The 25,803-nt window shown below is 51.7% G+C and overlaps 1 protein-coding gene across 3 annotated transcripts; it reads left to right on the top strand.

The window, feature by feature from the left end:
* Window positions 1–3,051: 3,051 nt before the first annotated feature.
* MOB3C (MOB kinase activator 3C) lies at window positions 3,052–25,580 on the top strand. Of its 3 annotated transcripts, XM_030494462.1 has the most exons (5): window positions 3,104–3,242; window positions 3,667–3,837; window positions 10,986–11,485; window positions 20,413–20,615; window positions 24,616–25,580. In XM_030494462.1, exons 3-5 carry the CDS (start codon window positions 11,065–11,067, stop codon window positions 24,643–24,645), a joined length of 654 nt encoding a protein of 217 aa, XP_030350322.1. In that variant the 5' UTR covers window positions 3,104–3,242; window positions 3,667–3,837; window positions 10,986–11,064; the 3' UTR covers window positions 24,646–25,580. The 3 variants fall into 3 exon arrangements, with proteins under 3 accessions (XP_030350321.1, XP_030350322.1, XP_030350323.1); XM_030494461.1 differs by lacking the exon at window positions 24,616–25,580 and having other exon boundaries at window positions 3,052–3,242; window positions 20,413–20,972; XM_030494463.1 differs by lacking the exon at window positions 3,104–3,242 and having other exon boundaries at window positions 3,627–3,837.
* The last annotated feature ends 223 nt before the right edge of the window (window positions 25,581–25,803 follow it).

The raw sequence follows: 25,803 nt of genomic DNA, 5'->3' as shown, positions 1-25,803 counted from the left end.
CAGGACGTGGTGGAGCAGGGAGTGGGAACTGGCTGTTCCTGGGGCGCTGCACAGCCGAGGTAAACTTTAATGGGCATGTCCTTGGTCTCTCTGGGAATAATCAGCACAAACCTGCTGCTCCCTTTGCTGTGTCTTGTGGTCTGCACAGGCATGCAGAGCCCTCAGCCCCAGCCTGGGAACAAGCATCTCCCTGGCTGATGGGGTGCAGGGCATTGTGTGGCATGGGAAAGCCCAGCCTGGGGCTGGTGGGGGGCTCACTGCACCCACCCCCCATGCAGCTGTGGCATGCCAAGCTGTGTGGAGCTGAATCACTGCATTGGGCCTCTTTCCATGACCACCCGTGAGGTCCGATGGAGCCATCCAGTGCTCTGGGCTTGTTTCCTTCCTTGCTTCCTTCCTCCTGATAAATTCAGCCATGCACCTGCCTTCAGGATGGGGTCAACCTCCCCCCTTCTTCCTTCCTCCAGGGTAGACGAATGCCCTCTTCACAATAACACGTCCCTCCTGGCCCAAACCTGCCCCTCAGACCTTTTCCTCTCTCCCAAGTGACTCCTGCCCTCCCTCCCTGTAGCTGAGACCCTCCATCCTGGTGGGTTTCTCTGCTCTGTGTGTTTCCAAAACCTCATTCAAGGTGGTAACTCCCTGTCCAAGAGGTGCTGCTCACCCCCATGGACTTGTGGGGCTGCAGCTAATACAGCTTCAGCCCTTGTGCTGTTTTCCTGGCCCCTCTCCTTTGGCTCCAGGCTGCTGAGGATGGGAGGACCCCATCTCGCCTTTAAGTATTTTGGCTCTGTCTCGCCTGGATGTAAATCCTGGCCATGAGTTCCCTTCAGGATCTTTGCTATCCGGCCAAACCCTCTAAATTTTGGATTTGTGCCCATTTTTCTGCTTGGATTTCAGTTGAAAGTTTCCTCCTGGCTTGGCATTAGCTGTTAGGAGTTACATCTGCTCCACAGACCTCCCCCTCCTGCTCACAAGGTCTGAGGACGTTCTGTGGTTTTCTGCATCCCTTGTGGAGAAGTACAGACACTGTCATTGGGATGAAGGACCCTGGCAGGACTCAGGGTGGCTGTGATGTGCAAGCAGGGAGCATGCAGCATTGGGGATGCTCCTCCAGGTGCCAAAAAAGACTTTGTAGAGCTGCTGCTGTGACCTGAACATGCTGGAGCCAGGCACAGGGCTTGTTAGCCAGAGGCCAGGAGGAGTCTGCTTGAGCCACATCCTCATTTTAGGGGTATTACTTCAACCTGGGACTTGCAATGATGTGAGAGATTCACTCAAGAGTCAGGCAGGGCTGATATGGAAAAGGCTGCATGTCCATAAACCAGCCTGCAGGTCCTGGGGTGGATGTACACACAGAGATGAGCCTCTTGTGCTGAATTAGCTGATGATCGTGGTGCGAAGCAGCCAGACAAATGAATCTGATGTGCTTTCCCTCCATCCCCAGCAGCCAAGCTCCCTTCCAGGTTGTACCTTTTCTGCAGAAACATGCTGTAGGTGTGAGACGTCCCAGCCATGTCCTGTTGCAATGGGTGCCAAGCACGGGTGAATCCTGCATGTTCTCAGTGTGTCCTCTCATCAGTCTCTCCTTCAGCCATGTCCCACAGGGAAGCAAGGGGCTGCTGCAGTGTGCAAGCCATGATTCCCTCTGGCTCCAGTAAAAAGCAATCTGCTAGCAGCTCTGCCTGATGCTATGGGCCCTTTGATGCCTTCTTTGCTCCTAGTAAGATGCTGCTGCAGGTGACAAACAGATTCTATTGCACCAGCACAAAACAGTGCTGGGAGGAAAGGAGAGCAGATGCATTGTAGTGCCCAGGCTGAGCTCCCTCGTGGCTGGCTGCCTGGGGAGGCTGCTGGATAATCAAGGCTCTTTGCCATTGCTGCGGCCATAACTTTAGTTTTAGACTGTCTCTGAATGTTGTGCCTCAGGGGCAAACCCTTGGCATCACCATTACGGGGAAAGGAGTCCAAATCCTGCAGAGATGCATCCTGCTGGATGGGGTCAGAAGGTGAATCCACAGCTGCAGCAGCAGAAGGCAGGCAGGGATCGGGAAGGGAAACCCTCCAGGGAGGGAACCCCTTATGCTAAACCCTCCTCCTTCACCCAAACATACCCAGCGGCTGGATCCTCCTGCTGCCTCAGGCTGCTGGGTCTGTGGTTTCCTTTCTCACACTCCTCCTGGTCCTTCCCCCCTCACCTGCGTTATGGTCCCAGCTCTCCCCATCACCTGCCGTGCTTGGCTCAACCCGAGTTCCACACACATTGAAGCAAAGCCTGGAAATGCTTCATTCACTAGAACTGACCTGGTGCCAAACAACTTGCAGACGTTTCCAGCAGCGCTAACATCTCATCTCACTGTGGCTGAGCCAACTGCTCCCCTGGGAAAGACACACTGCAGTGCCAGGAAGGGCACAGCGAGCACCAGGAGCTGCTGCCTCCCACCCCGCTGCAACACCCCAAAGCATCCCTCGTGGGGTGCACCATCAGCTGCACATCCTGATCTGAAGCAGAGCCATCCCACCCGGGCTGGCTGCTCCTCTCGGCGCTGAGCGTGCTGGCGCAGGCTTGCTTCCACCGAGCAGTGTTTAAATACCACAGCGCGCTTCAGAACTCACCCCACCTCCGAGACCGACAGAAAGTAAGTCTGCTCTGAGCAAAGGAAGCTGGTCTGGTGTTTTCTTTCCTTTCTCTCTGGCTTTTCTGTTCTGGATGATGTCCAGCATGGCCTGGCACTGAAACCTCTGTCTGATTTTGGTGTGAGTGTGGAGGGGGGAAGGATGAAGGGAGAGGGAAAAGACGAGGGGGAAAAATACTGCCCGGTTTCATCTCCTTTCCCCCAGTGTGCTGCTGTCCCGTGAAAGCTCAGAGCTAACCAGCGGTGCCAAAAAGGACCTCAGCACCCAGGAATGGTGTTCGGGAGTGGGTGGTCGTGGGGGCCCGGCAGGCCGCTTCCCAGTGGGTTTTCCAGGGACAACCGGAGCTGCTGGCAGCGGGGTCAGGATGTGACATCACCAGCCAGAGAAAAGCCCTTGGCTCCGAGGGTTTCATTTGTTAATGAAACCCCAGTGAACACCAGAGCGTGTGGTTCTCTGTGCCGCTGCCATCCCCAAACCGCCGGCATTCCCGACGGGAAACCTGCCCGGGACTGGTTTCTTCTTACTTTTTCCCTCTTTTCCCTCAGTAAGAGCAGAAAGTGCAGCTGAAGAATTTGGGGCTGGAAGCCAAGCATGCCAGGGATGAGGTGAGTCCTGGCGGGGGGAAGAGCCAGTGCTGCACCCCTGAGGATGCTCCTGGGGTGCTTTTAAGCATGGGTTGGAGAAGACCTGCTTGGGGTTAGGCTGGGAAGGAGCAATCCTTCATGGATGCCTGTAGAAGGCTCTTCCCCTTTCTCTGGCGTGTCAGTGTGTAAATACCAAGAGAGCCTATTTTGGGGATGCGGGAGGGTCCGGGAGCCCTTGGCAGCAGGGCAGGGATGGCCAGTGGTGGGAAGGGGAAGGGGGACAGGCAGGGAAAGGCAGCACAGACACATGCTTCCCGGCTGGGACGGTCCCGGCAGCGGTGTCAGAGGGAGGGCGGAAAGTTGTGGGTGGGGAAACTGGGTGAGAGCGAGCATTGGAGATGGGTTTTCAGCAGCTGGTTTGTCTCCTCTCACCTCCCTCCCGCAGCTCGCAGGCCTGCAGCTCCCGGTGCTTGGGATTACAGCGCTGACTGCGGAGTAAGCACCCCTGGGACTGGTCCGGAGCAGTTGGGTGCTGCAGAGCCCATTGGACACCTCTTCACACTGCTCCCTGCAAGTCACTGGTAGCAGCAGCGAGATCCCAGCGCCCAGGAATGAGGTACCCCCAAAAAGCCCCCTGTCCTCACTGGGTTTCACCCCCAAAATGAACTGGACATGCTGGAGAGATGGGGCTTGGCTTTTCTGCTTGGAGGCATCTTGGGTGACGCGGGAAAAGCCTTTTCAGTGCCTTTGGGCCAGGCTGTGGTCCGCTGGGAACTGCTGCTGTGCTAGTGGTGTGGCAGGGAGGCAGGGCATGGAGCAGGACAGAGCAGGGGATGAGCCAAGTGTGTGCAGCCCTGTTCCTGGAAGTCATGCTGGGTCCATTCTGCAGGAGCTGGGGATTTCCAAGCACCATCACGGCTTCCCACTGGCAGCTATGGGGGACTGAGTCCTGCTGCTCTGGAGACTGGTGCTCCAGGGCTGCCTCTGAGGATGCTCGCACCTCTCGTGGGTCTCTCTGGCACCAGGGAGGGTTTGCACAAGGAGGGTTTGGCAGCAGGGAGATTCTCTGCAGCTCCCCCAGCCTACGTGCTGGGCCTTGATCCCCCTCCCGGCATCTTGTCTTGGCTCGTTTCCTGGAATTTTCCATCGTTTGGGTTATATTTGGGATCGGCAGCCAATAACCCCATTTCTCACGGACAGCCCAGCTGAGGCTTGGCTCCAGCAGGAAGCATGGAGGGAGGGGAGCCAGCACCCCAAGACGGTGCTCCCCAGCATCCTCCTTCTGCAATTCCCCCTTCCTTAGATGATTAAAACCAGATATGGCTACTGCAAAGGCTGGAAAAGAGGGGGCACATTCCCTTCCCTGGGAGCATCATGCCTCCACAGCCCCTGCCTGGATTGGGGCTGGGGTGGCTGCAGTTCAAGGGCTGCTTGGGAGAAGCTGCCTTGGTCTTTGGGATTCTAATCCAGCCCTGGTTGGAAAGATGCTCTAGGACAGGTTGAAGACCAACAGGGCTTCTCTGGGGCTTGAAGGGAAGCTCAGATGCAGGGCTGCTGAGTCAGCAGGCAGACAGCAACGCTTTCTAGAGCAGTGAAAAGCCAGTGGGTTTCTGGTCAGATTGTCCATCTGGAGGCTGGCTGCTTGTGCCAGGGCTCTGGCGCACGGTAGCTGAGCTGATGCCTGCCCTGCTGGGGATGGGGAAGCACGGGACTTTCATGCTGCTTGTGGTGGGGAGAAGGGAATCTCCTAAAGCAGGGAAGCAGAAGTAGACATCTGGGTGACCGAAGGCAAGATCCCCCTAGGGAAACCCCGGGATGGATGCACAGAGCTGGCAGTAGTTAACCTACAATTTACTCTATGCTGCCTGGAGCTGCATGGATCTGCGCTCTCTCCCTACATCCTCCTCCCAAAGCAGCAGGAGCAGGAGTCTCCCTATGGATTACCCGTGGTGTTGGACCCCTTGTTGTGCTCCCACACTGTCGCACTGCCAGCGAGGGCTGGAGGTTGCTGCTAAAGAGGCTGCCTGTGGTTTCCAGCCAGATGCTTGTGCGAGTGTGTAACTGTCTCGGGCTGGACCCAGAGAGGATGCACTTGGCCCTGGAGCTGCAGGAGGTGCCGGTGTCAAAGCTTTCCTCTCTCCTTACCCTCCATGACCATTGCAAAGCACTTGTCCTCCTAAGGCCTTTGCTTTTGCAGCCCTTAATATAGAGGCAGCCCAGAGAGGGAGAGGAGTCTTGAAACTGGGGAAACTGAGGCAGGAAGCACAGGACCGCCCCGTGCCCATCACCCTGGAGACCAGTGGTGTGTCTGACTGATCCTTCCTGCAGCGTTTCTGACTAAAGCTTATTTGGGGTCAAAACCAGAGGTTGTCTTCGGTGACCTTGTATTGGGACTGGGGGGGGAGGAAGCCCCCCTCCTGCCACTCTGCCTGCTTTTCCCTTTTGTTTTGCCAGCTTCCAAACAGAACTTTCAAAGTTGTTTTTAGCTGACACCTAAACTTCCTGTGTTCCTCTGTGGTTTCCAAATGATAAAAAAAGGAGAAACAAAAAGGTGAAGTAAAACCCCAAAACAACTCTCAAATCTGAAATTAGCAGCTTAGTTTGACCCTGAACTTACATTCCCCCCCATCCAGTTCATTTCCTTTCATCTCTGGACCCACCAGCTAGCTGGGAAATCAGTTTTTCACATATCTCTGCCTGCCGCAACCCTGCCAGCAGCTCTGCTGTGCCTTTGCAGAGCTTAACCCTGTGCTCATTTGGTTCTTGCTAAACCCAACTGAGTTTTGCTTCTGCTGCTGCTGGTAAAAGCAGGGGCAGGACTGAAGCCAGCAGCCTTCAGAGCTCTGGATGGGGTTTTGTGGCCACTCAGCTGGGTTTGTAGCCAGCCCTCTGCAAAGCCAAGGCTATTCTGGGAGCACGGATGGGGGTGAGCACGAAGCAGGCTGTGGCACGGATGTCCCATGAGAAGCAGCAGCCTCTTTCCACCCGGCAGCTTCGCTCATCCTCTTCCTACTGTCCTTAGCAGGGACATGGGGTGACAGCAGGAAAAGTCTCTGGCTCTGCAGCCGCCAGCTTCCCTCCCTGTCTGCTCCCAGGAGTGGGATGAAGTTTGATTTGGGGGTTTGCTTCAGAAAGGGACATGCGAGCCCCCGAGGTGCTGGCACCACCCCTGATGGGAACTGCAGCGAGGTGAAGGGGTTTGCAGCCTTTGCCAAGGCTCCTCTCGGAGAAGCTTTGATTTCATACGTGGGAACTGAAGGCAGAGACCTGCCGGCGGCCGCTGCGGTGCCGGTCCAGGCGCTGCCAGTGGGATGTGTACGGTCATGTCGTAGGAAGCTGCTGTCTGAGCTTGTTGAATGGCAGCTCACCTCAGATTTCCCAAGATAGGCAGTGCAAGCCGTGATTTGGACTTGGACAATTTGGATTTGGACTTGGACGGGTCTCCTGTCCCACCCCAATCCCCAGTGACCACAGCCTGATTTCCAGGAATGCGACAGCCCTGGACATCAGGCTCAGCTGAACTCCATACCACAGCTAAACCTTGGAAGATCTCTCATTTTCTGTCTCTTTATGTGGATCTGTCCCAAATACTTGGCCAGTGATGGAAGAGCACTGGCTGAGTCAGATCCATAAAGGTGGACACAAGGAAGATCTGTTCTTGCATTCGATGCTGATGCCCTTTTCTTCCAGTTAGGCTCAGGATGTGTTTGGGTCCATTCCCAAAGGACTTTGCTTTTGTTCCCAGAAAGCGGGGGCAGGTGCTGGGTCCCTGTGCGAGGGGAAACTGAGGCATCAGTCACTTCGCAGAGCCTGTTTGCTTTGAGTTGGTATGTCCCATCTCAGCACCTCAGCTGCAAGGGCCATAGCCGGTATTTCAAGCCCTGGTCCTGGCCTCCGTGCAGTTCCTCCCTGTGCTGCTCACATCCTTCCTGCACATCCATCTCTGGGCAGTGAAAGCTTTGGAGTGAAGTAGAGAACAAATCTGTTCTTTGGCCCGGTGCCTCTCTGCTTCTTCGGGTCGTAAATCCCAGGCTGTGTTTCTGGCTTTGTGTTAAATTTAATTTCTGGAGAACATTTGCTCCAGTGAAGACTGACACGGCCTTTTGATGACTTGGTAATTTGGCAGCGATGCTGGCGAGGATCCTGAAAGTAAAACCACTTGTGCTACTCTGGTGCGTGCTGCTGCCTGGGGAGCAGAGAGGCTGCATTGCCCTGCTGGCATCCCGGGGACAGGTCTGCTCCGAGCACTTGGGCAGTGACAGGTTTTTCTCCCCCATTCCCGGGAATCTCTGACAGATGCATGTTAGGAGAACACCTGGCAGATGTTTAGCAGGTTTGTTGCTTTATTTATGTTTTTAACTGGTGTTTTATTTGGATGGTCCTGAAGCATGAAGCACATTCCCACCTGCCTGGTGAGTGAGAGCAGCTTGCAGGGAAACACAGAGATCCAGTTGTGGATGATGAAGAGGTGCAGTTACGGGTCTGGCTTCAGGAGATGAGATGCAGTTTACCTCCCAGTGAGTGGCTTAATATTTGCAGAGGACTTGTAGTGTGAGACACAGGAACAAGAGACCCCCACACGGTATTCATGGACAACTGATTTCAGTGCTGGTGGCCCCTGAAAGGACACATGTGATGGGATATCTTCTGCTAGATGGGCTCCTCATCACCCCGCAACAACCCAGTCTCTGCATGGAAGAGCCTGCAAACAACAATAGCTTCCAGAGCAGTGAATGGACTTGGCAGTCCTGGGGTAATGGTTGGACTTGATGATCTTAAAGGTCTTTTCCAGCCTAATTGATTCTATGATTCTAAGTTGTTCATCCTATATCTGCCCAGCAAAGAGACGGAGGACACAGGCTTGGTGTGTTGCTGTGTGATGCCTGTCCTGCCCTGCAGGATGGCAGCCCCTGGGCTTTATTTGGGTGCTGGGGCTGCTCAGCTTTGCTGGGAGTCATGGACTGCTTGAGGACAAGGATGAAGGAACTGCAGGATAAGGAGAGGTTACTGGGTGCTGCATCATCCTCATCCTGTGAAGCAGCCAAGTGTCAGATGGGGAAATCCTGACTTCTTGTTAGAGGACCAGTTGTTTATTTATGCTTATTTTAATGGCTTTTATGTTTCAGCCAGAGCCCCCTGCTGCTGCCTGGTGACAGGAGAGCAAAAATAATCCATGTGTGAGGGTATGGACAGCAGCAAGGCAGGGACAGCCCCATGTCCTGGCTTGGTGCAAAGCCAGTTAGTGACTAGTGCTTTGAGAGGGATGAAAGCACTAGAGGTGCTGCTGGCTCCCTCCCTCCCATGCTAGCTACAGGGCTGAGCACTGCTTATCCCCATCATGTATTCCTCCATACAGGCAGACCCTGCAGGATGCCTCATCCCAAAGGGTATCCCAACACTTCCTTTGCTGCTAGATTAGGATCGCCACTGCAGCAGTTGTATATAAATGTATCTGTATGTATGTGTACATAGTTCAGAAGCTGTTATGCATTATCAGACTCCCCGGGAGGCTTTTTTTAGAGGTATTATCAACAGGATGTGCCTTGAATATGTGACAGCCGGGTGGGAAGCCCCAGATAAAGGCTTTTCTTTGCAGCCTTGCTGTGTCCAGAGTCCCCTGGCCTACCTTGGGCTTCCTCAGGGCTGCTGTTGGCTCTCTCCATCGGTTGGCATTTTGAAGAGCTCATGCTCTTTTTCTGAAGTGGGGAACAAGCTCTTTGACATAGTTGGAGGCTGCTTGGGGCAGGGAAGGAAAAAGCATCCAAGAAACATCCCCCAGTCACTGCCCTTTGGCAGTAAATCATAGAATCATACAGTGGTTTTGGTTGGAAGGGGCCTTAAAGCTCATCCAGTTCCAACCCCCTGCCACGGGCAGGGACACCTTCCACTAGACCAGGTTGCTCCAAGCCCCTGTGTCCAACCTGGCCTTGAACACTGCCAGGGATGGGGCAGCCACAGCTTCTCTGGGCACCCTGTGCCAGCGCCTCAGCACCCTCATAGTGAAGAGTTTCTTTCCTAATGTTTAATCTAAATCTCCCCTTTTAGCTAAAAGATATTCCCCCTTGTTCCCTCCCTAAAACGCAGATAACAGGGCTGGAGCCATTAAAATCCTACCCAGCCACATGAGCTGGGGAAGGTTTACAGGTACCCCACTATTAAAGACATACTACATAACACGGTATGATAGCTGTGACCCCTTCTGTGGGGCATAAAGCACCTAAAACCATATGGTTTCAGGTCTGGTTGTACCTGGGTACAGCAAAGCACGGCAGGGTTTGGTGCCACCATGCTGTGAGCTACCTAACAGTGGCAAAGCAATGCTCCAGCCTGTGGTAAAGGCCATGGTTAGAGCACGAATGGCACTTGTGCTGGGGTTTCCAACCACATCAGGGTTTTCCCCTCACAGCCACGTGCTGACTGTGGTGTAGAAATCCCTGCGGGCAGGTCCTGCTGGTGTTCGGGATGATCAGTAGGTCCTGCTGCCTCCAGTGATACCCCCCTGTGTGGGCTTTGAAAGGAGCACAAGGTTTCTCTTGCAAGATGTTTAGCTGGTCTCTGCTGGGCAACACGGACTCTCGCTGTGTGGCTCAGGGCTAAGTTTAGAAAACAGAGTTTATGTAGCAAGCTTCTGCCTAAAAGCTGTCTTTTTAATGACGAATGTGCATCCGAGTTTTGCTGGGGCACCATTCCCTCCTGCTTGTGACTTTGGGTAAGTCACTTCTACTTTCCATGAATCTTTTCCTTCCTTTTTTTTAAGTCTTTCTGCATCTCCTCCTGTTGGGGGGGTCGCTGTTGGAGGACTTTCTCTTTCCTAAGCCTCACCAAAGCCTTTAGCAGAAGAGGACCTTGATCTCACGTTACCACCACTGGTGGTGAGTGCAGGTAACAAAACACAACATTTCAGCCTGTCATTCACCCTGGGGCAGATGGGATTTCCACTGGAGCTTCAGGGAGGAAAAGGAATAAAGGGAAATAACTGCTAACCCGGGCAGGAAGGGGTGAGCTCAGCGCTTTGCTGAGCTGTGACTTCCAGACCGAGTCACCCGGAGGAGCATCGGCCACCGCAATGCTTGTGTTCATTGTGAGCACGCCGAGGGCTGGCTGCATCCTGGCACGTCGTGTTGTTGTGCTGCTGTTTCCCTTCTTCGGATGCATGTTTTGTTCTGTTGGACAAACACACGGGGCAGAACAACAAAAATAATCCCCCCTTTTCCCATTGATGTCGGCGCTGGGGCTGTGTGAACCAGCAGCCAGCTGCGGTCACAGTGCGGTTCCCAGAGCATCGCTCGCCAGCCGCAGTGGTGGGATGGGGGTTATTTGTCCTGAGAAATCCCTGGGAAAGAGATGTTTCCCTTGGCCAGAAAAGGAAAAGGCCACCAGGTTGGGACTTCCCGGGCTGGTGAACTCTGTTGATATCGTGGCTCTCACTTTATTGCAGCAGTTATTGATAAAAGCCCTGGAGGTAAGAGCCTGGTGAGCTCCCGGTGTGTGCAGAAGTGAGGAAGGGCTCTGTCTGCCATCGAGCCTTGCACAAGGTACATGCGGCAATGCTCACCTTCTCAAGTGCCAGGAGCTGCTGTGTGAGGTGGCATCAGCTGCTCCATGTCACCCTGATGTGGAGGGGCCAGGAGCTCACCCCAAACCTCCATCCTTATGTGCTGTCAGAGCAGCAGGGCCAGTTAGCAACCTGGTGTGAACTCACCCCTGTGAGCGTGCTTATGTTGGCTTCATATGTGACCAAAATTTGTCTCTTTCTCCCTTCAGAAACCTCCACCCCTGAAGACCCCAGCTTTGGGTTTGACGTTGTGCCGAGCCCCTGCCCTCATCCTGGTCGTGCCTGCCCATGATGGCGTTGTGTCTCAAGCAAGTCTTCAACAAAGACAAAACGTTTCGACCCCGAAAGAAGTTTGAGCCGGGCACCCAGCGCTTCGAGCTGTACAAGAAAGCCCAGGCCTCCCTCAAGTCTGGCCTGGACCTGAAATCAGTGGTGCAGCTGCCTCCCGGTGAGAGCATCAACGACTGGATCGCGGTGCACGTGGTGGACTTCTTCAACCGCATCAACCTCATCTACGGCACCATGTCGGAGTACTGCACGGAAAAGAGCTGCCCCATCATGTCTGGTGGACTCAAGTACGAGTACAGGTGGCAGGATGATAGCAAATACAAGAAGCCAACCAAGGTGTCGGCTCCGCAGTACATGTGTATGCTGATGGACTGGATCGAGATGCTCATTAACAACGAGGACATCTTCCCCACCAGGATAGGTGAGCGTGCTCTGGGTCTTCACAAGAAGGCTGGGGTTGTAACTGGTGCAGGTTCCCAACCTGCTGGTGCATCTTGGGGTTGGTGTTGCTGACTTTGCAATCCCAAAGATCATGGCCTTACCTGTTCCAGGTGTTCCTCAGTGTCTGTCCCAGATTGAGCTTGGGAGCCCTCGTTCTGCTCCTAGGGGATGTGGAAAACAATGTTCTCCTTTTCTGTGCTTTTTCCAAGTATTCTGTGCTTGGGAGAAATAAAGGCAGGTAGATCATCAGCTTCCTTGTACTTCCTCAAGGAGCTGAGCTGCAGAGCTGGTTAAAGGTGGTCCCAAGGTCCAATCCTCATCCCACCTTGTTATTTCACTTCTCAGCTCCTTTCCACCTCTGCTAATTCATCTCAGCCCTGATTATACATCACATTCTTACTACTTAGCTGAGGCATTGCCTGAGCAGAGACGCCTGTCCCTGGAATCTAGCCTTTCCAGCTGCCAACCCCCAGGGTGTACAATGCACCCCTTCCAAAAGTTTGGCCTTAGGAGCTTGCAGCGGCTGCCGAAGGCAACGCAGCTTGAAACTAACCTCTCTGTGGCTGACCTGCAGTGCTTGGCAGCTGCCAGGGCTGATGTTAGCCCTGCTACTTAGCTGCTTTATTGTCATTTGGGGAGATGAGTTCAAGAGTTGGAGCTGATGTGTAGGCTGGTGGGGCTGCTGGAGCCTCAGGTGTGCCTCGGTGTGGTTGCTTTTCAGATGAAATGGAGAGGTACTTGAATGTAAAAGAATATTTAAAGGGTTTCAGGAGGAAAGATATGGCTTTGCAAGGCTGCTTGACCTTGGTTTTTTTCCCCAAGCAGCACAGCTGACAGAGCCTATGAAATCAGTGCACTTGAGGCTCAGGATTTTCATTAATACGCTGGGAAACATTGAAGAAAATGGTCTATGTGGGATTACTGGCAGCCACTAGCTGCTGTAGCCCTATTTGTCTGTGCTGTAGCATCTATTTGTGTGTCTTTTTCGGGAGAGACTCTGGCTCTTGCAGGCTTGGATGGGTTGTGGCTCTCTGCAAGCAAAAGCGGAAGGCCAGGTAAGGGCAGTGCCAGATCCTCATGCTGGAGGACACACAGACAGGCTGTCTTTGAGGCACATGGGGGAGCCAGTCCCTAGGATTCACAGGGGCATTTGCTGTGCCATGGTGGCATCCCTCCCTCATGGGCTCAGTGGGCTCCACACATCCCAGAGGATGGAGGAGGCTGGAAGCGTGGCTGGCTGACAGTGTTGGTGCAGGATACTCTGTGCTGGCAGTCCCAACAAAATCCCTGTTGATTCTGCCTGCAGCTGGACACAGTGTTGCTGCTGCCAAGGGGTGAAACAGCAGCCATAAGGTACAGGCTGGGTTTTCCTCTTCCCAAGGGGGCTTCTTCCCAAGGAGGAGCTCTGCACGCCATTAAAAGCATGCGCACAGGTGTGGATTTACTCAGTTTTCCCTCCAGCTAGAAACGAGTGTCCTGGTCCAATTTCATGCCTTTCAGGTGGGATTTGGGATGTGATGCTGCTTGGAAGCTACTCCAGGGAGTCAGTGCTACAGGGAGTCTGCAGCACCCTCCACTCTCTCACATCTGAAGTGCAAAAGCAAAGTACAGTCGTGGCCCTGCTGGTTTTTACCCCATTTCTGGCACTTCTGCCTCTGAGGTATAACACATCCTGACGTGGGGAGGGACAGCTGGTGCCTCTGGTTTCCACTTCTCCTTTTGCATTGGTATGGGGACAGTTCAGGGTGAGATCCAGGCTGGCTGCAGGCAGTCACAGGGCATTTTCTCTTCCAAAGCCATTCGGGGGTCCCTCTTCCAAGCCCCTTTGTTGCAGGGATACTTGTGTCCCCGAGTGACTTCAGCCCCCTTGCAGGCACGGCTTGGTGGTTGTGGCCTCCCACATGCGAAAGGGAACTTAGGCTGAGATCACACTTTAAAACGCATGAAAGGCTGTTGTGGGAGGCAGAGGGAGGAGGGAGCTGGTGGCAATTTGTCACCAGTGTGTCCCCCGTTAACTGTCTTTCACTGGCCTGCCTTGTGTGCCCGGTTGCTCTGGCATTTCAGAAAGTGGAGGTGTTTGGCCAAAGGGAAATGTCACATCCGCCTGTTCCTGATGTGCTGCTCCTTGTCACTGCACAGGATGATGGGGGAGGCTGGGGGACACACAGAGGGGAGGGACATGGGGCTGAGGGATGAGCAAACGGGGATGCTCAGCCTCCCTCCTAAAGAGCCAGCCCCTCTGGAAGAGACCCAGGACAAAGGGAGTAAGGCACCTAGAGGACACAGGGGAGATGTGAGCTCTCTGAAGGAGGGGAAATGAGTGATGAAGTGATGGAGGGAAATTACAAATATCATGCTTTGGAGTAGTTGTGAGGCTCTTCAATATTAACAGCAGAGATGGGGTTTAGTGTGAAGGTTTGTTCCACTCCTGCTTGTACCAGTGAGGTCCACCGGCACAGCTGACCACTGTGTGAGCGGGTGTTTCATGAGCTGTGTGCATCTCAGCTTTCCCTCCTGGCCCCTCTTTGCCATATGCAATAAAACTGTCCCAGCACAAAGATTTCCCTGGCTGAGGCCACCTGACCGCAGACAAAACAGGCTTCTCTTTTATATTTTTCCTTTAAGTAAGTGTTCCCCAAAGTTGCTAATGTTGCCTGAGGCTAACCTCAGCATTCTTCTCTATCCAACAACTACAAAGCCTGAAGCAGCGCATGATTCAGTGGGGCTTGCTCATGGCTGTCCTGATGGTTAAAGGAGAGGTATCTCATGGGTCAGAGAGGGGAAATCCTTCACTCTGGAGTGAGAGGCTCAGCTGGAAATGAGCAGAGGTGGTTCAGTGGCTTGTGGGCTCACAGGGTCCTTTGGCATCACAGGGCACAACTCCAGTGAGATGCTTCAGTTGCACCACTGAAGCACCAGGTCCCTGTCCTGGCTCCAGCAAGGGAGCCTGACGCCAGCAGACAGCTTGTGACCTGGCGGAGTTAACCAGTGGGACCGCAGCCCTTGGATGGCTGCCTCCATGAGCAGAAAATCCCTTTGGTGATATAATGGGGCCACTGTTGTGTACCACAGCAACAGCTGGGGGGAGATGCTGTGTCTTCCCCATCTACCTGCAGGGCTCGGTCCCACTTAAAGGCTTTGCTGTATAATCCTTCCTCTGGAGCGGAAACCTGTTTGTCTGCTGGTCAAGATGAGACAAATCCCTGCACAGGGTGAGCTATGCCAACCTGGTTGCTATAAATCTGCAGCACCAGCAGCTTTCCCAGACTACCTGTATCAGTTTGCATGTGCTAGCGCTCTGTTTCCACTCTTTCAACCAATGTAGCTGTCCTGAAAAATACATTTAAATGGAGAATAAGCATTGTTCCCATCCAGGGAGAAGAATAAATGATTCTACAGGTGTATTTTTACCAGCTGGTAAAACTGTATCAGTAAATTTCTTCAGCGAGTGGCCACATGAACACATTACCACCTGGAAAACATCAGCTCCTTCCAGTAACCGTTCTGCCCCGTGGTGCCTGGTTTTAGGGAGCTGCACAGGGTTGTCTGGATGGGGTTTGCAGGGCCCGTGGCAGCTCGCTGTGTCTGCATCATCAGCCCAGCGTCAGGCTGCTGGTTGCACACAGGCGTCCTCCATCAGCACCGTCGTGGCGTTCTTAAATCAGTGCAGACGCACGGCTTGGACCAGACCCAGCGCCGGAAACACCCCGCGCTCTCTGCCAAATGTGCCTGCAGCTCTACAGAGCGTCAGTCACAGGAGGGGTTGGAACAGTTCTTAGAAAGCTTTTCAAAACTCAAGCTCTGCCATTCAAGCGTTGTCTCAAAACAATTAGAAAACCAGAGAGAACTTGGTGTGAAATTATCCGATACTTTCTCCCCATAACAACAGGAGAAAAATGTTCAGGATTCAGCTAATTATTGCCCTTCTCTCAGCTGGCTATTTTTTACATGCTTTGTCTTCTTTTTTTTTCCTGCCTATTTTCTTGCAGCTTCTTTCACCCCAGCTTGCAGCTGCCATCATGCCGTTAGTTTTCAATGGGGCTTTACAGACTTATTTTTAGGCAAAAAATTAATCACCGACAGCACGGTTGCCAAAATGGAATTGAGAAATAATAACAACAACAATAATTCATCACGTAGTTCATTGAACTGCTGCTCTTGCAGAGACCAAAAATACAATTGCCAAGAAGCAAAACAGCTTCCCAGTACTGATTCATCCTGAAAATATTAAATTGGCTGGAGCACAAGGGTTAGGGACAGGAGAGGTGGCAGGAGAGATCCAAGAGCCATTTGCAGTCCCGTACCATAAGCGCTGGGACTTTGTTGGTTCTCATTTTCATTTCCTTTTACACATGGTCCCACATGGTTTCCTTATGTTTTGAAGCAATCAGCACAGAGTGAAGAAAACAGCTTTTTTGGGGCATTAAATCACGTCTTGGGGTTTTCAAGCAAAATATCCAAGATAAACTGAAGGTGCTAATTCATTTCAGGGCTCTGAGTCATGCTGCTCGCCCTGGCTGCACTGCAATGAAATTGTACCTGCTGTACTTAGAGCTTTGCCCTGGCTTGGAACACGGTAAGGTTCTCCCTTTTCTGCTGCAAGGGATGGCTGCTCTGCTCCACTCCTCCTGGGATTGGGCTGTGTTTCCACACTGGAATAGACGATGCTCCAAGCCACCGGCTGCCTGGTCTGTGTGCAGTGTCTGGGTAGTACATATCTGGATAATGGGAGGAGAAGAGCTGACCTTGTGTATAAATCTTGTTCCTGGTATCTGATGAAGTTCATATTGCACCCTGTAGTCCCCTCCTCATCACGCAAGAAGAGTCAAAGGGGGGCTAATCCCTTCCAGACTGTGGGTTTGCTGCTGCTTTCTCCAAGGTTGCTGGGTGGTGAGCACCAGTGAATTAAATGTAAAGGTAATTTTAGTACCTTTAAATCAGCCCAGGTGGGTTTTGTGGTGTTCTGCTGGGAGTGAGGCAGCTGGGATCAGCATCAGTGGGATGCACTGGGATGGCATTGCTGGGTCCCTATATGTGTACAGGGCTGCGGAGGGTGAAGCAAACACAAGCAGTGTCACCCTGCTGGGCTGGTTTGTCAAAACCTGGGGCTCCATCCTGACTTTGCCTTGGCCTGCCACACTTCTGCTAACAGGTCATCTATCTCAGCCATGCAGAGCTGGTCCCACCAGCCTCATCCCTTCCTCTCACCAAGCTGCAACTCCTGCTGGTTTGTGCCATCATGTACCACCTCCGAGATGGAAGAAGTTGCCCAAACAAGGGCCACAAATGCCCTGCTCCCAAGTGCTGCTTATCAGGACATTGGCCACTAATGGGCTTTCTCTGCCACTGGCTGTAACACTGATCTGCCTGGCCCAGCCTGACTGGGAGGTGAGAGCCACAAAGGGAGCAGCCTGTCCCCCTCTGTGCTTGGGGGATGCATGGTGACCCCTCTCAGCAGCCAGGATGACTCTGATGTGAACTGACTGCTTGGTTTAAAGCTAAACACCTGCAAGAAGAGGATAGTGCTGAGATCCCTGTCCCCCCAGGGGCTTGTCCCTTGCTGGGATGTGGTGGCTGCAGGGAGGAGGCACAGCCTGCTCTCACTGTGTCCCCTCGCATGCTGGAGAGGATGTCACATGCGTTGTCTGCTGGACATCCGCTGAGCCAGCAGCCATGACCCAGGGCAAGGCTATTTATGCCACATCTTTCTGCTGCTCTCCATGGGTTGGTCAGATGCAGGCTCTACTGGAGAGCCCTTTCCTTTCAGCTCTGGGTGAGGGGATGGGGAACGTCTCCATCTCCTTGCCAGCATGGCCAGTGCCTGCTGTGGCTGCTGTGGGTTTGCTTTCCAAGCCACTGGAGATCAGCAGCGAGACACAACTGCTGCTGGCGGAGGCAACCTGCTTATCACATATCCGCCCTGCTTCCTTCCCATGGGAAGTGCTTTGATCAACTGGTGCAGGCCTCTGTGCCTGATGCAGGGTCCAGTCAAGCATCTGTAGCCCGTATTGAGGGTCCTGGCCCAGGAGGCACAGATGTGGCTGCAGCATGGGGAGAGGAAGCAGGACGTGATGGCCCAGGGTTGTGCTCTGTGCTGCTGGGGCTGTTCATGCCTCCCTGGGCACATGTGCGAGTGAAAGGGGTGATGTGCGGAGAAGGAGCCAGAGCTGAAGTCCAGTAATCCCTGGATCCAAGGGACCCAGGGTGGGCAGTGGTGTCATGACATGGTAGGGAGAGGGGTGACCTGTCCATTAGTGACATTAATGTCCATTAGTGGCAGCCAGCCACCTCTGCAGGCTGGCCATGTCTGGAGGGGATGGCCACACACTGACACCTTGTGATGGACACAAAGAAGAGCAGCGCAGCTTCACCTCCTGGGAACTGGGTTCACATGAAAGCACAGTGGTGGGGTAGCCCAGAAGATGACCTTTAAAGATTCCTTCCAACCCAAACCATTCTGTGAGCTACGATTTATGCTACATCTCTGTTCCCTGATGCAAAAGCTGCTTTTGGAGAACCCAGGATGTGGCTGGAGGTGTCTCCCCTCTTGGCTGCCAGCGTGTCCGTGAAGGCTTGTTGTTAACTGATTTATAGGACAAGATGGTTCCTGGCTATCCTCCGGACAAAAGTGATGAAAAGCCACTTGTCAACATCTGCCAGCTCTGGAGGTTGCTCACCTGACAGCAATATCTGGACTGTAGATGCTATCAGCCCTCAGAGTGTGAGCTCTTTTGATCTGCTGTTCATGTCTGATGTTCTTTCTTTCTCAGCTCAGGACTGGGTCGAGGTTTGCTGCTTTCCTTCACTATCACTCTTCCCAGTCTGGTGATAAACTCCCAGTGGCTGATCAGGTCTGATTTCATCCTTGCTGCCTGCTTTCACCAGAGGAGGCACTAGGCAAGTAGGACGGGTGACAAACTGGAGGCAACAAACACGTTGCTGTCTGCCTGCTGGCAACTTGCTGAGTTCCCTGCAGCGACTGCTAACCCCTGGTCCCATGAGACAGGCTGTTCAGAACAGTGTGTATTCCCCAGCCGGGGCCTGGCAATGTGCATCCATCAGAAACTACTTGCCGTGATGAATATGTCTTTATTAAAAACAGTTTCTTGACTGGTTCTTCAAAGCAAGTCTGCAGGGGATGCCCTAGAAGCATCTCTGAGCCCCCCGCTGGGTGATTACGGCTTTTATTTGCTCCGCAAATTCTCACTCAGTGCAAAAAGCTCCAATGAAGCTGTTGGTAAAGCACCGTGTCCCTCCAGACTGCAGGGAAACTTGGGAGACCTCTCTCTGATCCCTGCCCTTATCAGACTGGCAAGCAAGGAGAGCTCCACAGTCAAAGGTGCAGGGCAGAAGCAGATCTCCACTACCAACCCTCAGGTGCTGGCACCGGGAGAGCCTGGTTGTACTTTGCCAGATGTAAGCACCTTTCCCAGAAAGTCCTAATGGGATCTGCTAGAGCTGTCAGTGGCACGGGTCATGCTGAGGTCCCTGCTGTGGTAACAGCCCTGGGGCTGCAGTGTGCTCGTGGTTGTGCAGAGCAGTGGCTGAGAATCAGCCTCAAAACCACCTCTCCTTGTGTGCGTGACATTGAACCGAGATACGTGTCCTCCTCCAAGTGGTGTCTGGGACATCCCCCCCTGCCCATCGCACTCATGCTGTGCACGAAGCAAGGCGAGACTGGGCTGGGATGAGCCTGGTTTAGATCAAAGAAAGATCACTTTCTGTCACGAGTGCTGTGATACTGAACCCAGCACCCTGGGCATTGAAAACACCGGCTCCACGCATGATGTTGGAGGAACAGATCCTTGGCAATTCCCATCCATGGAGGAGAGAATGGGCATGGGAAACAAAACTGCCAGAAGCCTTTGAGAACAATGGTTTAATTGCCTTGTGAGGCTGATGAGAAAGATTCAAACATAAAATTACCATTTTTAATTCCTTTTTTTTTAGCTAAGAGACTTGCTGGTGCTTTCCACAGTGCAAATGTGTGAGGTGGTGAGCTGGCCATGCCTGAGCAGAGATTATTTGGAGAGATTTTTAAGAGGTTATGTGCTGCATTAATAAGAAGCTAAGGGAGGAGGCTGGTACAGCCGTGGGAAGGGAGGTGTTTATTCTGTTCTTTGCAAATTTGCATTGAATTGCTCAGGGGGGAGGAAGAAGCTTCAGGAAAACAAATTCCAGTTGTTTCATTTTCCTCCTCCTGAAAAATACATATTTGGGGTATCAAAGCCAATGTTTTCTTCAGAGATTTACCTCAAGCTTGCTGACACTGGCTGTATCACACCTCTGAGGTTTTCGCTGTGATAACATAAATGCAGAGTATGAAATTGTGTCTTTATGTGGGACTAGGCTAAAATGAGACATTTGTTAGAAACAAGGATCAGGAAAAGAAGTAGAAACCCCACCTGTTTCTAGTGATGCATCAGAAGTGATGTTTGAGGGTGTGTGGAAAAACATGAGGGTATGAAGCATGCTTTTGATTCAGAGGACCAGGGAAGGTATCTTTTCTGCTGGGAGGAGGTCTAGTTTTGTTCATGGACCTGGATAAATACACCTTGACTTATGCTGTGCCTGCACAGGCTTGTAGGGAAAAGCAGGGAGAGAGGGCAGGATCCTCTGCCAGACTGCTCTCAATGAGGGAGATTTCCCTCTCCACTGGATGAGAAATTTTCTCTCCGAGGGAAACTCCCCAAATCCTCAGCCCATACCTGTGTGAAATTGCTGGTTGGGCAATGAGGAAGTATGTGGGGAGATCTAGATGGCACATTGCCCTGGTGTAGCTGCCACTCTTGATCCTTCCTCATCACCCATGACTGCTTATTAAGCATGACAATGACATTTAAACACTAGTTGGTTTATGTGTTATTTTAATGGTCAAATGGCTTCCAACTTGCTTCTGCTTTGCAGGTGTTCCCTTCCCCAAGCAGTTCCAGCAAGTTTGCACTAAGATCCTCACCCGGCTCTTCCGTGTCTTTGTCCATGTCTACATCCACCACTTTGACAGCATCATCAACATGGGTGCTGAGGCTCACGTCAACACCTGCTACAAGCACTTTTACTACTTCATCAGGGAGTTCAGCCTCGTTGACCATCGGGAGCTGGAGCCTTTGGTAAGGATGCCCCACGGATGGGGAGGTGGAGAGTGTGAGAGTGGCATGGCCTGAACACAAGACTGATGGATTTAGGTGGGGGCTGCACTCTGAGCAGTGCAGTGACCCTCTCTGGACTCTTTCATCCACCTTGAAGCACACCCATGCTTTCTGTCCTGCAGCCATCAGCCTTAGTGCTCTGAGAGAGAACTTTTCAGCAGCCCTTTACCCTTTGAAAACACCCCTTAAACTCTGCTTCTGCTGCCGTGTCCGTGAATCGCTCTTCATTGTCCTCAAGACCACCATAACATAGTGTCCCTCTATACTATCTCAGTAGCTCTAATGCAGTTTGCACATTAAAGTATTTCCAGCCATGGCTTTCAGGGGTCAGATTTGAGCTCAAGTCTCCTCTCCACAGTCTTGAGTTTTCTTGTTAGCAGACAATCCCCTGCTTGAGATCCTATTGTGAATTACAATGAGGCTGCAGGAAGGGAAGCCCCAATAGGACATGCACCTCCAGACAGCAGCCATGGATGCCTCACTGGAGGTGCCTCGCTGGAGTTCCAGCTTCTCTGCAGCCTCCCTTGGGAAGCAATTAGCCAGGCAGAGAGTGAGAGTCCTTGAAAAGAGCAGGACTGGTGGGAAGCAGAGGCCAGACAGCTTGGGAACTAGAAAATAAAATGTAGTTTTGTAAGAGAAGCAAGTGTGTCACAGGCAGTTAGACAACATGACCTAAGGAAGACGTTGCAGTGGGGAGAAGAATTAACAGGGAACCCAGTACCTAGCATGCTGTGATAGGGCTGGGTTGCAGAAAAGGAAATATCCAGCTATAGAGAGTTAGGGAAGACCAAAGGGGTATAATCCCAGGGAGAGAAAGAGCTGAGAAGAGTTCCAGAGCTTTACTCTTCTGCTTTCATTTGTCTCAGTCAATTTGCTGCCTGTCTGCTCTGGGATGGAGAGATGATGATCTAATCAGGGGAGACTTGAATGACAACGGCATCTACATGAATTATGTCCTAGAGTTTGACTGTGACCTGTATTACCACAATGGCCCTCAGCTCCAGAAAATGGCAGCTCAGCCTCACTCTGTCCTGTTAGTCTCCCTCACCACCACTCCTCATGACAAACTTCTTTAGTATTGATATACAGCCCATAATGGTGTCATCTCCTTTGACTGATGCTTGCTAATGCCAATAATTAGCACCTAATAGCCAAAGCAGAGGCTGACATTGCTAAACAGGCTTTCAATGCCAGTGACTCACATGTGACATGAGATGATTTATGGGTCTGGATGAATCTAACATGAGCAGATTTTCATGTGTGATGCAACCAGGGTTAAACTACAAGGAAATGAGACACATTTACCTGTGGTCTAGCTGTGTCTCATTTTGTGGTGTGCCCATTGCCTGGCATCCAAGCTGCAAGCAGACCCAACTGCATGGCAGACCTCCTTCCCTCAGGCAATGACTTGCTGTAGGTGTGTATAAGCATCCTGCAACCAGAGGATGGCTGTGTCCAGGACTCAAAGCTGAGTTGAGGAGGGAGGGACAAGTTGCTGCAGCTTATGAGTAACTTTCAAAAACTGAAAATGGTCTTTCTGGCCATGCTGTTACCCCAGGGAGGCTGCAGTGTAACACTGCCATCAGTCCCAAAGTCTGCAAGGGTTAGGATTGATCCAAAAGCTTCCAACAGCATTCCTCTCTGCTGCAGGTAGGGAAAGTAATAATGGGAAGTTTCTCGATGTGCATCCATCCCAGGGGCTTTCCAGTGAGCCCCCGGGAGCCTGGTGTGGGGGTTCATGCTGCTCTGGCTTGGCTTCAGCAGCAGTTGTGAAGATGCACAAATAGTAACATCCAGCCTCTTCAGCACTCTACACTTGACCTCAGTCCACTTCCCTGTGGCTGCACTATAGCTGTTGCCCTGCTAAAACACTAAAAAAGTGTTTTTAAGTCCCAAAGCATTCAGGAGCTGGTTTGACTCTTAAGCAAGGACAGACAGTGCATTGCATCTGCCTACGTTTTAGGCTAAGACTGCAGGGTTTTGTTTTTGCAAGTTCTCAAGGTTTGTGGAAAGGCAATAATCTCTCAGTAGGGATGAGACAAAGTGTCCTTGAGAGGTTCAGTCTCTCTTGACTGCCTCATGAGCCCAGATAACTCTCTTAACCTTGCATTTCGATGGCCAGAATTAGTCCTCATGAATCCCATGACAGAGGAGACTCCTGCCTGCAGAGGTGTTTGTTCCCTGCACATGATTATGGAAGGCCACCAAGCATGTGGACGGAGCATATCTGGAGCAGGAGAGCAGGTCTGAGTGCTCTATTATGGTTGGAGCTTTTCAGATTGAGGAGTAAGAAAGAAAACAACAGCACCTCCCCAGCCAGAGGATGTCCTGTTAGGCTTAAACAGCTTTGAAAAATTACAGGGACTGTAGGATGAAGTTCTCAGTTTCTAAGCCTGCCTCTGGCGGAATCTCCCTTTGCTGCCTAAGTTTCCCTTTTGTCAAGCTTCTTTGAGATGTGATTTCTTAGCAGCAAATCCTGAGAGCTGAGAATGAAAGAGATCCTTTGTACAGGCAGAACCAGCACAAGGCAGTGATTCACTCTCTTAACAGATCAAGAAATATGGGGGCAGAGAGCAGCTGTGCACTTGTCGCCTTGACAAGAACAGGTCACGGTGCTGGGCAGCAGCACTGGCAGAGGTCCCGCTGGTTATATCCTAAGGCAGAGCTGTGGGGGTTGTTAGAGTTTGATGAACGTTTTGGACGTTTGGGGCCAGCCTGAAGAGCTCGCAAGTGGCTTGGCAGTCCGCTGATCGCCTCAATCCACCCAGTTCAAGGCTGCTCAGGTGTGTGGTGCTGTGCTAGTGGGGTAGGCTGAATGTTGTTAAAAGAGGATGTTTGTTCTTCTCACCCCCTTCTTCTTTCTCCTTCTGAGATGTCTGCAAACATTTCCCTTTTGCAACATAGATTTGTGGCAGAGCACTGGCTTTTGATTTGCTGGTAGGGTTCTGCTGCTTGAATGATTTTGCATGTTACTCCCACAGAGAAGCCCTCTCTTTGCCACTTTCCCCCAGTGGATTTTAAAAACAAATATCTCACCGCTGAAGAGTGAAATTGCAGCTTTTGTCTCCTTTGGTTCCATCACTAAAAGGCCTTTTATAGGGTTACTTACAGGTCATCCTGCTTTCTTAGTTCTCCTTTTTACAGTTGCATCCTTCCTTCTCTGCAGACCAGTCCTACTTCAGCTCTATTTTGGGAGTACATTTTAATGTGCAAACCTTTCTTTGGGGTGTGTGAGGGGGTCGGTGTGCAAACACAGATTCACAAGCAGTGAACCTGATGAGCCAGAGAGAATCACAGGACTTCCTTGCTGCAGTACATGATTTGTAAGCTTTTAGTTGAGCTCCTTAAGGCAAGCACAAATACCATCTTCCACCAGCTGAAAGCTGGGCACCTTCCTAATGCAGCTGGCAGGATGCCATCCTGGCTAAATTAAACAGCCTAAACAGAGCTCGGTCTAGCAGGAGGTTTCCTGTGGACCTCTTATTAGCACTCATTTGCATTGCAGTGTGATTGTGGCATTCCTCACCAAAACCATAGGTCCTTTGGGTGAGCTGTTGTTATCTCCTGGAGCCAGAGACGGGAGCAGCTTCATGTCCTGTCTCCCTCAGCAGCTGCAAACAGAGGCTCCAAGAGCAGCACAGCCTTGTTTGGCTGCTCCGCAGCTGAGTCAGGAGCAGGACCTGCATCTTTCAACATCTCAGCTCTTTCCTTGGACTGCTCTCAAAGCTAGGCTGCCAAAAAAGCCTTGTGCCACGGGAACCGAGGAGGATGCCAGGAAGGAGTTGCTGAGGCAGAGCAGTTCCCATGAGGGCTGGCATGGGAAATAGAGAAACACTCCCTGAGACTCTCACGGTCACTTCTTTGGGTTGTTTTTGGACACCTACCAAACTGACGTGTCACTCTACCAAAACCTGTCTTTTGCACTTACTGTTTCTTTCTTCTCTCTCCCCTTTCAATGCAGAAAGAAATGACAGAACGAATTTGCCACTGAAGCATTTTGGCAAGCAAACTCAGCTGGCTCATTTGGAGTCCGATGGGACAAGACACCCTGTGGTGGGAGAACTCTTCCTGAGGACTCACTCTGGGCATTTCAACTCAATGAACTATGAAGACTGCAGAAGAGCCTCTTCAAACCACAGCCAAAGCCTAAGCTTGCAAAGCATCTCTGGACAGAGATTTTGGGGTTTTTTTTATACATCCCAGCCTCTGTTGTATGGCTCCTGCCTTAGAAAGCCACTGACTTACTGGAGAACAAGGCAAGTTTGGTTGACGTTTGCACACTCTGGTTTCTACGACTCAATCCCACATCTGCTAGCATCCCCTCAGCTACCTTTCCTCTTGTTTTGTCCTCAGCTACACTGATCTCCAGACGTTTTATCAGTGATTCCTGCCCTGTGGGCAGGTGTGACCTTGGCTACCGAGTAATGCCTGTAACCATTCCCACATGCAGTGGGTTTGTGATAACATCTGAGATCAGCTCTGCAAAGCTGGTGACATTTGATCCAAGCTGCCTTCATGTGGTTAGTTGCTGATGTACCATTTTAAACCACAAGCTATGAATGTCTCTCATTCTGCCCTAATTCATGCTTTACCAAAGGGACCATTTTTCCTTGCAAGGGATTTTTCATGTTTGGCAGAGGGACTTCATGATGTTCTAAGATGCATCCAACACTGCCTGGACTAGTGGCAAGGTGGCCCAATGACTGACGAGGTGAACTAGTCCACTCTTCAGTGTGATCAGCACAGAGAGAAAGACTCAGAAAGTGGAGGAAGCTGTTGCCAGAAAACATCATTTTCAACATGTCAGCATTTCCTGACATGTCTTGGCTCAAGATCAGCAGATGCTGGCTGCAGAAACTGATGTTTTTCCATTTGCCAAATCTATAGGATAGTAAATCAGGTGGAGAAGGACTTTGAGACACCTAATCTACCCTGTTCTACCAAAAAAGCAAGAACAGTCCTTCTTAAACCTTTTTGTCCTTTTGAAAGCACACTATTGCTGCCTGGTCTGTGCCATTATTCCTCTGAATGTTATCACATCTCAAAATTTCTTTCCCTTCTGCTTGCAATGCCTTATAACTAATGTTGTGTTCCCTGTTGCCATTTGTCTTTTGACAAGAGTTGAAGTCTTCTTTTCTGTTTTTAGGGA

This window comes from Strigops habroptila, chromosome 8, assembly GCF_004027225.2.
Source record: "Strigops habroptila isolate Jane chromosome 8, bStrHab1.2.pri, whole genome shotgun sequence".
Taxonomy (NCBI): domain Eukaryota; kingdom Metazoa; phylum Chordata; class Aves; order Psittaciformes; family Psittacidae; genus Strigops; species Strigops habroptila.
This window is presented reverse-complemented; position numbering and strand designations above follow the sequence as displayed.